The 16,518-nt window shown below is 50.1% G+C and overlaps 1 protein-coding gene across 4 annotated transcripts in view; it reads right to left on the reverse strand.

Annotated features, from left to right (window-relative positions):
- Positions 1–15,767: 15,767 nt before the first annotated feature.
- Positions 15,768–16,518, reverse strand: part of LTBP4 (latent transforming growth factor beta binding protein 4) — a 30,589-nt gene continuing 29,838 nt past the window's right edge. For all 4 annotated transcript variants that reach the window (XM_058709524.1, XM_058709521.1, XM_058709522.1 and 1 more), the window contains one exon: positions 15,768–16,194. In XM_058709524.1, coding sequence (XP_058565507.1) covers positions 16,040–16,194 — 155 coding nt within the window. In that variant the 3' untranslated portion in view covers positions 15,768–16,039. The remainder of the gene's footprint in view (positions 16,195–16,518) is intronic.

The raw sequence follows: 16,518 nt of genomic DNA on the forward strand, positions 1-16,518 counted from the left end.
CTTTCCTCCTGAGTCATCTCAAAAGCAAGAAAAAAGGGGGGGGGGGTGTCCCTGCACAATAACCTCGGAGCTATGACATGGTCGCAGGGAATGCTGACCCGGCACGTGAGAGGTGAGTATTAAAGGGGACCCAAAATTAATCACCCCAGTTTCTAACTCTTACAGATTTTGAACCAAGGAATTTAAAACATTGTATTTGGCTGGGAGTAAGTTCAGTATTGAAATTTTAAATAACCACGTTTGGAATCCTGTATCTTTAAGCTGGAAAATTCTTGTTTGGTCGATTGCATTTTCCATAACTTAGGCCAAAGTGTCATCTGACATGGCAACACGTTGTTTTTAAGTCTCTACATTGTTTCTTGGGTCCCTTGATACAATCTACAAGTTACATACTTTAAAATATGCAGTGTATAAATTATATGCTTAATTATTTATAGCTCTTGAAAATGAGGTGATTGATTTTGTGAAACCCAAGATTATATCCCCAGCTGATGGATTGGGAAATCCAGTCACTTGCCCAAGGCCACACATCTGATTTGTGGGGGAGCTGGGATTCAAACCCAGCTCCTGGCCAACCTCAAGGCCAATCATTAAACCACCAGGCTGCAAGGGAATAAGCTTAGAGTCTGCCCTCTGGAGTTTACAGCCCATAAGCCAGATGTGGACCCTGGACTAGGGGACCTGTGCCAGACAGCTCTACTAGGGTGCCCAGGGATCCCCAGGGAGGGAGCACAGGACTCTAGCAGAAATAAGCCACACTTTCTCATCTCCAAGCTTTGCAGATGCCCTTCCCTCTGCCTACAACACCTTTCCTGACACAGCACCTTTGCCCAGAGAGTGCCACTCATTCTTCAGGCCTCAAAGTATCACCTCTCCTTAGAAAGGGAGCCTCTTCCGTTGTTCCGCCCCCTTCCATCCAAAGTTTGACCCTTCAGGTTGAGTCAGGAGCGCCCCTCCCCACTTGGGCCCCGGGGCTTCCCCCTCCAGGCCCTAATTCAGTCCCAGCCCTGACCCATTCTGGGCAGTCGCTATCTGGTCCCCCACTGGACTGTGAGCGAGGGGTGAGTCTGGGTGTGTCTCACTTTGGTGTCCCGGCACAGGGCCAGGCACAGAAGAGGCAAGCTCAGCAGTTCAACTCGGCAGACCTCTGCGCTGGCAAGGGAGAAGGGCAGAAATGACCTGGGACTTGGACAGAGATGGTTCAAACTTTCGGACTAATGGGGAAACCGAGGCCACCCTGCGCACACAAAATCAGGGACAGAGGCAAAACCCTCTTCCCTGTCACTGGCTGATCTTTACCCAAAACTATTCTTCCTGTGTCCAGAGTCATCTTTCTCAGCCGCCCCTGCCCCAATAGTCCCTGTAAATGCAGATGTTCTGGTCCCAGGAGCCCCACAGGCCCGTTATCTCCCGAGGACCTCCCACAGGCTCCCCTTAGCCAATTTCCCCATCTTCCCACACATGATGGAGACTGGCTCTTCATGGTGCTTGTCTCTCCACAGAGACCATAGATCTGGGGTTAACCTGCCACCCTCCACTTCCTCCAGCCTTGGACTCTCAGAACCCTGGAGATGCCGAATTAACACCCCCGCCCTATCTGGTAACCTCGTCCCACCTAACCCCACAGTGCTGCATCCCTACTCCCGCCCCATCCTACTGCCGTCAAGGTCATTTTTCTGGGGTCATCCAGCTCCGGCTACTTCAGCGCCCCCTTTCCAGTTCTGTTTGGAAAGCCCCGACCGCCCCCACAGCGGCTCCCCCGCGCCCCGCCCCTGGGGAAATAGCCCACGTGCCCCGCTCCCTGTGCTCTCAGGAGGGTTCCGCCCCCTGCTGGAGCCCCGCCCCTCGAGGTGCCTCCTCTCCAGGCGCTAGCCTGGCAGCTAGGGCTATTTTAGAACCTTCCACTGGAGGTAGTGCCTAGCGCCCCGCCCCCTGCCCCATGCTCTTTGGAGAGCTCCGCCCTGCGTTCCAGCCGAGGGGCGGCCCGCCCCCGCCCACCCGGCCGGTGGTCTCCCGCGGAACACACCCCACCGCGCCGGCGCTCTGCGGCTCTTCGACAACCCCCCCTTCCCCCCCCACCCCAGGCTTTCACCGGCTTTGGTGCCGGAGTCTCTTTGGAAAGGTTCCCCCCTCCCCGAAACAGCCCCCGCCCTCCACTGCCACCGCCGGACCTCCAGGCTTTAGCATAGCCACGTGGATGAGCACGAGCGCGGGAGAGCAGCGCCCCCTTGTGGCCGTGTCCTCGGGAACTCGCAGAAAACTGAGCCGTGGCTCGGAGAGACCTGCCTGACCCGATGCTAAGGCAGAAAAAGTATTTTTTAAAAAAAATTTAAAAATTGGCGTCTTGGTCATCAACATTCTTCAGGCTCTGGTTCAGCCGTAGGTGCTCCCTGAGTCTTCCCATCCGGATCAGCAGTCTCCTGTGCTTCCTGGAGGAATCCCATCCCTGACCACCCTGCCCTTGCTTCCCCATCGTGGTCCCCACGCCCCTGGGCTGTCACTGTCGGCCTGTGAAGGCAGGGACAAAGGCTGTCTTGGTCACCACTGTGCCCGCACAGTCGGGGCACAGAGTAAGGCTCAGACGACCAGCACCTCTTAGGGAACATTCATTTACTCCCTCAACACACATTTTGCTTTAATAGTTGTATACAAAGGAGGTCATAAAAGTCCCCCGTTTTAAGTGTGTTGGTGATTTGGGGTTGCTTTTACAGAGTAGTACAGCCATCACCACAATCCAATTCTAGAACACTTCCATCACCCTGAAAAGATTTCTTGTGCCCATTTGCACAAGATCTACTTTCTGCCAGGTCTGTATTCTTTTCTCATTTTACCTGCATTTGTTGACTACTTGCTTCCATCAGATATTAAGTGCTGAGGATACACTATGACACACGCAGGCTCTGCCCTTCAGGGAAGTCAAAGTCTGGTTGGGGCAATGGCTGATGGGAAAATATGTCCACTCATTCATTCATTCAAAAATATTTGTTGATGTTTATTGAATGCCTTAGATGTGCCGAGGACCTAGGGATAGAGCGTGGTGGGGGAGGGGGATGAAAAATCCTGCTAAGCTGTAGTTGATATTTTAATGAGAGGATAAAAAATAAGGAAATAAACAAGGAAATGTGTGATACAATGGCTGGTTGAGTGCTATGTAACGTTATGAAGGGAAATAAGCCCAAGGAAGGGAAAGAAAGTGATGTGGTGTGGTTTTATTTTTTTTTTTAATGTTTATTTGTTTATTTTGAAAGAGAGGGCATGGGGGAGGGACAGAGAGAATCTCAAGCAGGCTCCACACTCAGTGCAAAGCCCGATACGAGATCCCACAAGCCTGGGATCGTGACCTGAGCTGAAATCAGGAGCCGGACACTCAACCGACTGAGCCACCCAGGTGCCCCTATGCGGTGTGATGTTAGGGTGTTCAATCGTTCTCAGCACGTCTCTGAGAAGTAAACATTTGATCAGGAACGTGACCCATTTTATAATAAAATGTTAAATATCTCATGTAATTTATTGTATACTGTACTGAAAGGGAAAAGCAGATGGTTATATGGGTACAGAATGGTTGAAAGTGAGTAGGTTTTTTACCCCTGTGATCCTGGGGCTGACTGGGAGCTACAGCTCACTGCCACTGCCCAGCCTGGGGGTACTGTACCCCATATAAATGAATCCAGGGGGGGAAAAATCAAAATTCAAAATCTGAAGTACAGTTTCTACTGAATGCACAGTCGAAAAGTCAAAAAATCGTAAGTTGGGGACGGTCTGTATGATGAAGTTTTGGGGTGACGTGGGGTGGTCCGGGGCAAACAGCCAAGAAAGAATTCTTGAAGATGTCTTTGATCTTCAAAATCAATGGTCAGTAAAATCAATGGTGATTTTATTAAAGCACGGGGACAGGACCCGTGGGCAGGAAGAGCTGCACTGGGGTCGTGATGGGTAACTGATTACATACCCTCAGGTTGGGAGGGGGTCAGGGATAGAGTGAGTCTCGAAGGTATTTGGGGAGCAAGGTTGCCGGGACCTTGAAGGGCTAGCTGTTGCTATGGAAATGCCATATTACTATTTAGTAAAACTAACTAGTATGGGACCCTTCAGATGTATATGTGGGGGCCATAAGCTTGGAATATGATAGCCAGCATGTATCTTGGGGGAGTGGAGATAAAGGAAGTTTCCAAAAGAATTTTTCTATGTTAAAGGAGACTTAGAGGAACCTGGGGGGGTCAGGATACCGTGAAGCCAAGATTCCCTTTCGCCCCCCCCCCCCCCCCCCCCCCCGGCAAAGTGTCAGCATGGGGCAGCTGAGCTCCTAGAGGTCACTCTGCCAGTTTCAAGGACTTGTCAATGGGCTGTGGGCAGTAAGGGAAGCTCATTTTTCATTCGCCTTAGTTTCCCACATCACGGTGGCAAGCACTTAAGCCCCTTTCCTTTGTTCTCGGGGAGCCAGGAGTGTCCGAGGAATATCACACAGATCCCCCCTGGGGGGTGGGGGGTGCCAGCCTGTATTTTGCCCTCATCATGTAGTTTATTATTTTTTAATGTTTTATTTTACTTTTGAGAGAGAAAGAGGTAACGCGCGAGCAGGGGAGGGGCAGAGAGAGAGGGAGACACAGAATGGGAAGCAGGCTCCAGGCTCTGAGCTGTCAGCACCCAGGCGCCCCTCAGCTCAGGTCTTGAGCTCATGGCTTTGGGTTCAAGCCCCACATTGGGATCTGCGCTGGGCGTGGAGCCTACTTAAAAAAAAAAGAAAAAGATACAGCATAAGGAATAGTCAGTGATATTGTAATAAGGTTGTATGGTGACAGATGGTCTGTATACAGATGTTGAATCACTATGTTGTACACCTGAAACTAAAGGCAAATTGTGTGTCAACTATACTCAAATAAGAAAAAAAAAATTAGTAAAAACAAAATGAAGGAAAATGAGAGAAATCTGAGGATCTGGTGAAATTGTCATCAAGGTTCCCTACGGCCTTTATCCAGCAGGGAAAAGGGGGACAGGAAAGGAAAGGAAAGAAAAAGGAGAGGAGAGGAGAGGGGAGGGGAGGAGAGGGGAGGGGAGGGGAGGGGAGGGGAGGGGAGGGGAGGGGGGAGGGGAGGGGAGGGGAGGGAAGGAATTAAGGTAGAGAGCAGGTAGGAGCAGTAACTGAAAAACAAAAGGAAACTATCCTGTTTTGATCCCATGGAATTGAGACTTCTCAATAAACCATTTCCACTTAGAATTGGGATGTGGAGGCCATGACCCAGGTGGATGGTATTGGACGCTGGTTGTACAGGGGTGGGTCTTGGCGTTAGTACCAACACGAGCCCAACTGTAATTTCCAAAGAGGTCTGTAACAACGTTTCCCATTCCGTATGTTTTCCCTGAACCTTGACACCCCTCTCGTCGAGGAGCGAGGCTTGTGTGGCCTCTCTCTGGAGGCGGCTTCCGCCTCTTCCGTGAAACACACTTGGGGCCTGAGCCACCCTGTGAGAATGCCAACCGCCCTGAGGCCACTAGCCTGTGAGGAAGCCCAAACTGATCCACGTGGAGAGACCACGTGGAAAAGCCCCAAAACAACATGGGGAGAGAGAGCTGCCCGCCCTCCCGTCCCCAGCTGCTTCTGTCCCTGCTTCAGCCACTAGCTGATTGCAACTATATGAGATCCGAAGCCAGAACTGCCCCGGCGGGATCCTGCCCCTAAATCTGACCGCAGGCATGGTGAGAGATAATAGCCTGACTGTTGCTTTAAGCCACTATGTTTTGGAGAGATTTGTTACCCAGCAATAGTAACTAGAAAGAGGGGTGAGTGCAGAACATAAGTAGCTTGCAGAGAACTGCAGCCTTCAGAGCTGAGAAAGATCACATAGTGACTACAAGGGCAGATAGCATTAAGTGCTTTCTGTGTCCGAGCACCGTTTTAAGTGCTTGGCATTAACCAACTAATTTTTTTAACGTTTATTTATCTTTGAGAGACAGCGGGGGGGGGGGGGGGGGGAGGGAGGCACAGAATCGGAGGCAGGCCCCCAGACTCTGAGCTGTCAGAGCCTGATGTGGGGCTCGAACTCACCAGCAGTGAGATCATGACCTGAGCTGAAGTCGGATGTTTAACCGACTGAGCCACCCAGGCACCCCTAGCCAACTAATTTAATCTGCACAGCAACGCTAGGAGGAGCGCGTCATTATTATCTCCTTTTTACAAATGGGAAACTGGGCAGAAAAGACAGCAGAAAATGGCTAAAAACAATCCGCACCCCGGTTGTAGCTTCAGCAGCTGGTGTTTACCACTCACCTTACCAATGAGGTACGTGTGACTTGGCTCCGCCAATCTGGGCGTTCAGCCACAGGGATTGGCCCTGCGATGGGCATGTGACTAGATCCGGAATGATCGCGTGACCTCGGCCCGCCAATCAGAGCCAGCCTCATTACTTTGGCAGGGAAAGCTGAGCCAAAGTTGCCCTCCTTTAACTTCGGGTTATGAATGAGGTTCCCAGAGGTGGGAAGGCTGCTGGCAGCCATCTTGGGAAAAGACGGGGCGCTGGAAAAGATGGGGCAGAGGGATGGAAAGAAATCGGGTTCTTGGTGACGTTGCAGAACTGTGGTATCAACTTTAGCTGAAGCCAGCCAAGGGTGGATTTTCCAGTCACAAATTCCCTTTACAGCAAAAGCCATTGGAGTCAGCTTTTCTGTTACTTGCATGAGACTAATAAAACATTTAACAACCAGTACTTTGGGCACTAAGCGATCGGCGTGGTTCGTTGCCGGGCCGGACAACAATACTTTCCTTGCTGCATTGCGGGGAGGGCTGGGAAGTCCCGGGGGAGGGACCGGGGCAGTTGGAGTGGTCATGGTGAGGGACACTTTGTGGGCCTCAGGGAAGCATGATTTTACCAGCCAACCCAGAAATATTTTAGTATCTCAGCAATCGACATGGCAAGATAGTTTATCCGAGCTGAATGTTCACTTTACTTGCTGACTGATACAACCGCCTTTTGACATAAGCTAGTGTGAATGGATTTCTGTTTCCTGCAACTGGAAAAAAAGACATCCTTTCATGAACCTGAGTCATGAATCAAACCTTTAGGAAATAACAAATAGCAGTGAGATCTGGCTTTAACCATAGGAGGTCATTTCAGCTTTGGGTCAGGCAGAAACCCTACGGAGATTTTGACTGAGCTGCCAGAGTCCACACCCTTTGGCCCAGGAATCCTGCTTCTGGGACATACAAGGATGTGGATCGCGGCATTATTTATAATGGGAGGAAATTGGAAACAGCTTCAATGTCTGGCAACGCTGCCTCGTTGAATAAACATCGTGCAAACATTAGAAATGGTGTTTACACAAAGATGTTTTAACAGGGGACCAGCTTACGTTTTAAGAAGGGAAAAAGTAGGGCTGTATAAACAATTTGCTCACACAGTTATGTAAAATACGCGTGCGCGCGCGCGCGCACACACACACACACACACTTTCTTATAGTCTGAATAAAACAGAAAAGACTGAATGGAAATACATCAAAATGTTAACTACAGTAGTGATGTGGGATTTTCAGGCAAAGGTATCTTTGTCTCTCTAGTTTCCTGTATTTTCCAAGTTGTGCTTAACAGACAAAAGATTTATTCATTTATTTGTTTCCTTAGAAATGTTAAATTTTGTTAAAGATTTTTTTTTATTTAAAAAAATTTTTTTTAACGTTTATTTACTTTTGAGACAGAGAGAGACAGAGCATGAACGGGGGAGGGTCAGAGAGAGAGAGGGAGACACAGAATCTGAAGCAGGCTCCAGGCTCAGAGCTGTCAGCACAGAGCCTGACGCGGGGCTCGAACTCACCAGCCGTGAGATCATGACCTGAGCCGAAGTCGGACGCTTAACCGACTGAGCCACCCAGCCGCCCCTTAAAGATTTTATTTTTAAGGAATCTCTGCATTCAACGTGGGGGTTCCAAATTACAACCCCAAGATCAGGAGGTATACGCACCATGGACTGAGCCAGCCGGGTGCCTCCAAACTCTTTTTATTTTCAAAAATTTTAACTTAGATTATGAACATTTCCAGATACAGAAAAACAGAGCGACAGTAAACCCACATGGGGCCCATTACCGAGCTTCAAGAACCATCAATATTTTGCCTTTTCATCCTCTTTCTCCTCCGACTGTTTTGAATACTTAAAAAAAAAAAAAAAAACAAGTGACAGACATCACATCCATTTAAACACACTGAGCATCTAAAAAGGGGGAGGATGGGGCGCCAGGGTGGCTCAGTTGGTTGAGAGTCTGACTTCGGCTTAGGTCATGATCTCACAGTTCGAGAGTTTGAGCACTACGTCGGGCTCTGTGCTGACAGCTCAGAGCCTGGAGCCTGCTTGGGATTCTGTCTCCTCTCTCTGCCCCTCCCCACTTGTGCTCTGTCTCTCTGTCTCTCAGAAATAAGTAAATGTAAAAAAAAAATTTTTTAAGGGGAGGAGTGTATTTCCTTACATAACTACAGACACACACACCTAATCACATCTCATGAAACTAACACTTTTTTTAAAGTTAATTTACTTTAGTAATCCCTACCCCCAATGTGGGGCTCGAACTCATGACATGATCAAGAGTTGCACGCTCTTCTCTCTTCTGACTGAGCCAGCCAGGCACCCCAACACATTTCTTTTTCTTTCTTTCTTTCTTTCTTTCTTTCTTCTTTCTTTCTTTCATGATTTTATTTTTGAGAGAGAGAGATTGTGGAGGGGCAGAGAGAGGGGAACAGAGGATCTGAAGCCAGCTCTGTACTGACAGCAGAGAGCCCCATGCAGGGCTTGAACTCACAAACTGTGAGATCATGACCTGAGCTGAAGTCAGACAACTTACTGAGCCACTCAGATGCCCCCCTCAACACATTTCTTTCTTTCCTTCTTTCTTTTTTAATTTTTTAATGTTTATTTATTTTTGAAAGAGAGAGAGAGTGGGGGAGGGGTAGTGAGAGAGGGAGACACAGAATCCGAAGCAGGCTCCAGGCTCTGAGCTGTCAGCACAGAGGCTGACGCGGGGCTCGAACTCACGAACTGAGAGGTCATGACCTGAGCGGAAGTCCGACGCTCAACCGACTGGGGCACCCAGGCGCCCCTAATAGCCAGTCCTGATTCTGGCTACATTTATTGTATTTGTTCTTGGTAGTGTTGTGGTTGTTGTTGTTGTTTTAAAGAAGCTCTACTCCCAATGTGGGGCCTGAACTCAGGACCCCAAGATCAAGAGTCGCATGCTCTACCCAATGAGCCAGCCAGGCACCCCTGCTTTTTTTTTTTTTTTTTTCACATTCTTATTTACAAACAGTGAACGTCGTGTGCACGTGCGCGCCCGCGTGTATGCAGGTGTGTACAGTTCCAGGAGTTTTGACAAATGCAGAGTCATGTTAAGGACCATCACAACTAGGATTGCTGGCAATACCACCACTCCAAAAATGCCCCTGGGCTTTGCAGTCAAGCGCTTTTGGTTTTTGGGTTTCCGGTATGGGGTTTCGTTTTTGTTTTTTTCCTAATGGGAGCGACAACCAGAGCCGTGAACTTACTTAAAATTTCCAAGTACGGGGTTAAGTAGGAGACCTGGGCTCCAGTCCTGCTCTCTGCAGCTTGGGGCCTTCCCCTCTCCGAGCCTGTTTCCTCATCTGTAAGGTGGGTGCTATGAGGGCCCAGTGAACTAGGAAGGTGGTCAGGAAGCTCTCAGCGACAGCAAGGGTTGGGCTGATCGACCCTTCCTTCTTTATTTACAGCCCCCTAGACCAAGTCATCTGGTCCAGGCACCAGGCCTGCGCAGATCAGCCTGCACTCCTTGGCTCCTCCCCTCTCTCTCCCCAAAGCCAATCAGACACGACGTTCTGTGGTTTCTACCTTCACTGAGACTGGAATTGATCCAGTTCCCCAGCGCGGAGACCCCAGGGCCAGTCCCACCTGGGTCCCTGCCTGGCCTTCGGCCTTCCCTTGTTTCCCCTGGAACCCACTCCCCCTCTCCACACCCCGACCCCCAGCTTCCTAAATCACGCCACACCCTTCCGTATCCCACAGGATATCACCGAGGCCTGCCAAGTGCCCTCATGCCCTATATGGCAAAATCATTTCCAGTAATAAACAGAAAATGAAGCGAGCAATATTAATGGCCAGACGAAAAAGAAAATGCAGCGTGAACATTTTCTTTTCTTGAGCCTCATATATATAAAACCTTGCCAGTAAAAATGAATTTAAAAATAAACATTACAGTACAAAAGAGAAAAAAAAGCACTACTGTTTATTCAAAGTTTATTCCAAGATTCAGAGTCTGAACTTGGGTCCTTTGGTTATAGTCTGATGTAATAAAGCTTTATGTAAATAATTGTGAGAGGTTTTTTTTTTTTTTTGGTCCCCCTTCCCCCCCTTCGAGAGAGAGAGAGAGAGAGAGAGAGAGAGAGAGAGAGATTGGGAGGGAGGAAGGGAGACAGGGAGGGAGAGAGACACAGAAACAGAGAAACAGAGACAAGAGAGCGTGCATGCGAATAAGCAGGTTGCATTTCAAATGGCCACTTTAAGGGGAAGGTTCAGCTCTGAGTCCCACCCTCCAGACACTGGGCTCTGAGCACTGGGGGGCGCGCCCCCACCCCCCACCCCAGGATTTAGAGCAAGGGCATAGCAGAAACGTTACCTCTCAGGCCTTGGCTGCCTCTTGAAGCTCCATCCCTCCCCTCCCCACCCCCAGCACCCAACTTGGCCCAGCCCCCACCCGCAGCCTGCGTCCTTCGAGGAGGGCGGCCTTGAACTGCGCAGGGATGTGAACTTAGCGAGCCAAGGGGAGGAACTGAGGCGGTGGGCAGGGTGTGCGGATATAAAAAAGCACCTGTCGTGGGAAAGAAGGGCGTGAGGGCTGGAAGTGGCCTGTTTCTTAAGCTGAGTGGTGGGAAGGCAGAGGTTCTTTTTTTTTTTTTTTTTTTCTTTTTCTTTTTCTTTTTAACTGTTTATTGAAGCAGACGCACGTGCAAAACAGTACAAACCCGTAAGTATACAGCGGGATGAATTTTCACCAGTTGAACACACCCGTGCCACCAGCTCCCAGACCAAGAAACATTTCCAGGCCCCCCGAAGCTCCTCTTTTCAGGCCATGCCCCCTCCCCTCAAGGTCACCATCATTTTGACTTCTGACTACATCACTGCATCCACTGCATCGATGGGTTTTTTCCTGCCTTGAATTTTATGTAAATGGAGTCAGAAAATACATTCTCATTAGTGCCTGGCTTTTTCCACTCGACACTGTGAAATTCAGTCTCCTTAGCACGGGTAGTTATAGGGTGTTCTCACTGCAGATTCCGTTGTGTGACCATGCCCAGTTTATTTATCCATTCTCCGTTGGTAATGAGGGAATGAGCCAAGTGGTAAGAGTCCTCCAGGCAGACAGAACAGTCGGTGCAAAGGTCCTGAGGTGAGAACACGTCTGGTATTTTAGAAGAACAACAAGGAGATCCCTGTGACTAGAGAGGAGCAAGCAAGGGGTGGGGGTGGAGGGGGGGGGAGATGAGGTCAGACAGGGAAAAAGAAGCAGATGGTGAAGAGACTTATGGGCCACGGTGTTGAGTCTGGCTTTTACTCTGAGTGAAATAGAGCCAAGGGAACGTTCTGAGCAGGGGAGGGACTTGATCTGCCTTGGGTACTCAGAATCCCTCTAACTGTGTGAGGGAAGAGAGCCCAGGGACAGGGGCGGGAGAGGAAGCCCAGGGAGGAGGAGGAGGGGGAACGGAGCCGGGGGGTAGAAGGAGTGGAGGCAGCCAGAGGTGTTTAAACTCAGAATACAGGGGCGCCTGGGTGGCGCAGTCGGTTAAGCGTCCGACTTCAGCCAGGTCACGATCTCGCGGTCCGTGAGTTCGAGCCCCGCGTCAGGCTCTGGGCTGATGGCTCCGAGCCTGGAGCCTGTTTCCGATTCTGTGTCTCCCTCTCTCTCTGCCCCTCCCCCGTTCATGCTCTGTCTCTCTCTGTCCAAAAATAAATAAAAAACGTTGAAAAAAAAATAAAATAAACTCAGAATACATTCTTGTGCATGTGATTAGGGATATATTTTATTGACGTCTTCCATCTTATTTTGTGATTCCGTTGTCCTCGTTTTTGCAATGAGTTCCACCCCCTCTCATTTAGGTTTCTTTAAAGTGGTTGCATATTTGGTTTGGTTTTGTCTTATGTTGTCTTTCTCTCCACTAGTTTGCAATCTATGCATCATTCGTATTTTTTTTTTAGTAGTAATCCTTGAAATGTTACCATGCACCCTTTTTAAAAAAATTTTTTGAACATTTACTTATTATTGAGAGACACAGAGAAACAGACCGTTAGCAGGGGAGGGGCAGAGAGAGAGGGGGACGCAGATTCTGAAGCAGGCTCCGGGCTCTGAGCTGTCCGCACAGAGCCCGACGCAGGGCTCGAACTCACAAACGGAGAAATCATGACCTGAGCCCAGGTCGGACGCTCAACCGACTGAGCCCCCCAGGCGCCCCTACCATGCACACTTTTTAAAATCAGGTCTGACGTTCAATTGAGAGTTTAATCGTTGGGGCGCCTAGGTGGCTCAGTAAGTTAATTGCCTGACTCTGAGTTTCTGCTCAGGTCGTGATATCAACAGTTTGTGGGTTCAAGCCCTGCGTGGGGCTTCGTGCTGACAGTGTGGAGCTGCCCTTGGGATTCTCTCTCCCTCTCTTTGCTCCTTCTCGCTCTCTTTCAAAATAAATAAACTTTTTTTTAGAAAAGAGTTTAATCAGTATACCAGACACTACTTGGATCATGAGCCCAGTGTGCGGACCGAAGGTGTGTTCACTGGTGACTGTGTGAGCATCGGCCACTAGGGGGCAAGGGCGACTTGGGATGTGCCGGCGCTCAGTGACCGTCAGGGGCCGCTGCTGCTCTCCTCCCGTGAGCGCGGTGACCACCTGGACTGTTTCCCTCTGGACATTCCAGACGAGAATGCATTGGTCCCGGATTTGGGCCAAGGGCCTCACAGCACCGAGGCTGAGGATTAGTACAGGGGATGTAGGCAGGGTAAAGGCTAGATCCTTGATACATGTTGCAGGCCACGGGGGGTGGGGTGGGGGGGGGGAGAGGGCTAGTTGGGGTTCTCAAACCCACCCCACCCCACTCCCAGGATGCTGAAATTCGACCTCAAAGTTTTCCAGCACTGTTGGTCACCCCTGTCCTCATTCCTGGGACATTTATACAGGAAGGTGGTCATGAGAGGAAATGGGATGCCTATGGGCTTCCCGGCAGAGGTGCTAGAGGGAATGAGAATAAGGGAATTGCCTACGTTTGTTTGTGTTTTTCTGCTGTGAATGTCCAGAGCTTCAACAGATTCTCAAAAGGACCTAGAACCCCAAACACAGACTGTTTAGAACTCTCTTCCTCCAGGAAGCCTTCCCTGATGTTCTCTCAGACTCATGAAGTGCCTCCTCTGGGTACCGACGGCCTCAGATCTTCCCCTCTGGGCCCTGGCCCCTCTACCTTTGCCTTCCCTGTCCCAGAATAGATTGTCACGTCTGGAAATGTGTCTATGTCCCTCACTGCAGCTCCATGAAGGCAGGGACCAGGGATTTCTTAAGGCGCCAAAAATGTCACCATCACATTGTTCAACGCAGGGACTGACAGACTGAAGAAAAAAAAAAAAGGCATTTGAAAGATATCTTCTGGGGTACCTGGGTGGCTCAGTCGGTTAAGCGTCTGACTTCTGCTCAGGTCATGATCTTGCAGTTCATAAGTTCTGGCAACGTGTTGGGCTCTGTGCTGACAGCTCAGAGCCTGGAGCTTGCTTCGGATTCTGCATCTCCCCCTCTCTCTCTGCTCCTCCCCTGCTCATGTTCTGTCTCTCTCGAAAATAAACATTAATTTTTTTTTTTAAGATATCTGCCTTCCTTAACTCTAGACCTTTGCAGATGTTGTTCCTTCCACCTGGAACACCCCCTCCACTGCTTTATCTGGTTCATCTCACATCACTTAGACATCTCTCCTCCTCCAGGAACCCTTGCTAGTTCCCACCCTCTAAGGCCGCGTTAAAGTTTGCTTGTGTCCCCAATTTACTACAAAGCAGATACTATATAGAAAATATTTGTTGAGTGACTGAATGAATGAAAGGTAAATGTTTGGGCAGGGTTACCTCCAGTATCAACTGGAGGGTCACTTCTAGACCTCTTTTGGAGAGTTTTTCCCCCCCTTTTTGATGGCTTTATTGAGTTATAATTCATGTACCATACAACTCACCCATTAAAGTGGTTTTAGTACAGTCTCGTGCAGCCATCACCCCTTTGGTGGAGCTTTGAGCCCCTTCTAGCCTGAAACCCCTCCCGTCAGGTGCTCTGCTAGGGATTTCTCACTGTCCTGTTGAAGGGGATATAGACTGCCCTCTTCCCTCACCCTGGGAGGGAGATCAGGTAAAGAACGAGATCTGGCCATCTGCCCTTGCCATCTGACCAGCCACAGGGCTCAGCATTTAACCCAGAGGCCCATGGTTATGCTAATATCATGGAGGATTTGCTACGTGCCAGGTGCCGTTCTAAGTGCTTGACATACAGAACGATTCATTTACCTGCCACCAACACGCCTGAAGAGTAGGCACTATTAGTATGATCCTCCGTGTGGCACCAGGGGCTCTTGGGAATTCGACCCTTCCTGAAGCTCCAGAGGTGAGCAGGGGTTCAGGTCAAGAAGGAGCCCCTGTACCCCACTTACACTGCTTGAAATGCACTTGGTGTGGTACAGCTGGTGGCTGGTGGGCTAGATGAGAGCCACAGGGTGGTTTTCAAAAATATATTATTTAAAACAGGGAAGTTTCCTTCTCTCTTCCACCCACCCATCCCGGCCCTTAAACAGAATATCCCTGATTATGTATCCTCACCTTTGTACTTTGATTTTCTCATCCTGCACCTGCTCCCCTAACATCATTTGCCTGAAGCATTTGACTTTGAGACTGTAACACTAATAGGTGGGTGAAGAATGACTCAGATACAGGCTTTTGTTTTGTTTTGTTTCAGTGCCAATGAGTCCTTCCACTCCCATCCACTCCCAACCTTTCCCTGTACCCTGAGCTTGTGCCTTTCCAGGCCGTTTTTGTTCTTTTTGGCGGGGAGGAGGACTTTGGACACTCCCCCTGCCCCCACAGCCCCCCCCCCCACTATGATCAGGAAATAGGAAGGGGCCACTAGGGTAGGGGGGGGTCTGTGCGGGACACTTTACCATCACACACACACACAGCTCATTCTCACTCCCATATGTGCCTGCACAGGCCACCCACCAGGACTGCCACTCCCTGTCCTGCCACAGCACAAACTTAGCTGGAGGCCCAGGTCTCTGTTCATCCCTCCAGGGACTCCTGCCCCCCACGTCTCCCAAGTCCCACTTGTCCCAGAACAGCTTTTGAATTCTTTGGGCAGTATGGAAATCTGGGGTCCCCTCTAGCTGAGGAAAGAGGCAGCGCCCTGAGCAGGGTCTGAGGCCACCCTTCCCATCCCCTTCCGGGGTCCCACATGGGGAAAAGATCTCTCTCGAGATGAGACTAGAGAGATAATAAAACAGAGAGGTAGGAAAAGAGAAAGAGAAACAGAGACTAGGTCCCCGTGTCATAGAGCATCGGGCAGAGAAAATGAAATAGACAAGCGATAATAAACAGAGATAAAGAGAGAAACGGACATAGGAGAAAGACTAAGCGACAGAGGCACGGAAATTAAGAGCCAGACACGGAGTCAAGGATGGGAAGAGGATGTAATTTAGTGGCTCAGAGAACAAACTCTGGAGCCAGACTTTCGGAGACATAGACTGGCAGAGGCAGAAGGTACAAAATAGGTGTTTTTTTAATTGAAACTTTTCATAAAAAGTAGAGGGAACGTGAAGGGCGCCGTGGGCTAGTCCCGGGCCCCCGCAGCGTCGGTAGGAGTTGCTGAGGGTGGCAGGAGCAGCGAAGGGCAACCCTCCTTCCATTGGTTCGTGCGCCCTTCCTCTCCGACCACTCGGGCTCCCCGTGCTCATGCGCGCAAGCGGGCGGGAGAGTGCGCGGCAGGGAGCCGCGTGCGCAGGCGCGGAGCAAACAGCCTGGGACCCCAGGAGCTCAGGCCCGCGGCCGGGCGGGCGCGCAGTGGTGCGGCTGGTGCGTGGGCGCGAACCCTGGGCGGCAGATGCAGCGGAAGGAGCCATCGGTGTTGACGCAGCGTGCGTTGACGCAGAGCGGGGAGGCCGCCTCGGCCTCGTCACACTCGTTGATGTCTGCAGAAGGAGGTACAAGGATCTCTGCTCGGGGCCGGGGACCCTGGAGCCGGCTTATCTGGCCCCTGGGGCAAAGGGGTGCTGAGCCTCCTGCTTGAAGTTGAATCCAATCACTACCACCTGCCGGCTGTGTGAGCATGGGCAAGCGGCTTAACATCTCTGAGACTCAGCTTTGTGTTCTATAAAATGGGTATGGTAGGGCCTATGTCACTAGGATTTTGTTAGGAAAATAATACTGATAATGATATCACAACAATTAATGCTTACTCGATGCCAGGCATTGTTTAAAGCACATTATGTGTGTTTATCCAACTAATAACCCTG

The sequence above is a fragment of the Neofelis nebulosa genome, chromosome 17, assembly GCF_028018385.1.
Source record: "Neofelis nebulosa isolate mNeoNeb1 chromosome 17, mNeoNeb1.pri, whole genome shotgun sequence".
NCBI lineage: Eukaryota > Metazoa > Chordata > Mammalia > Carnivora > Felidae > Neofelis > Neofelis nebulosa.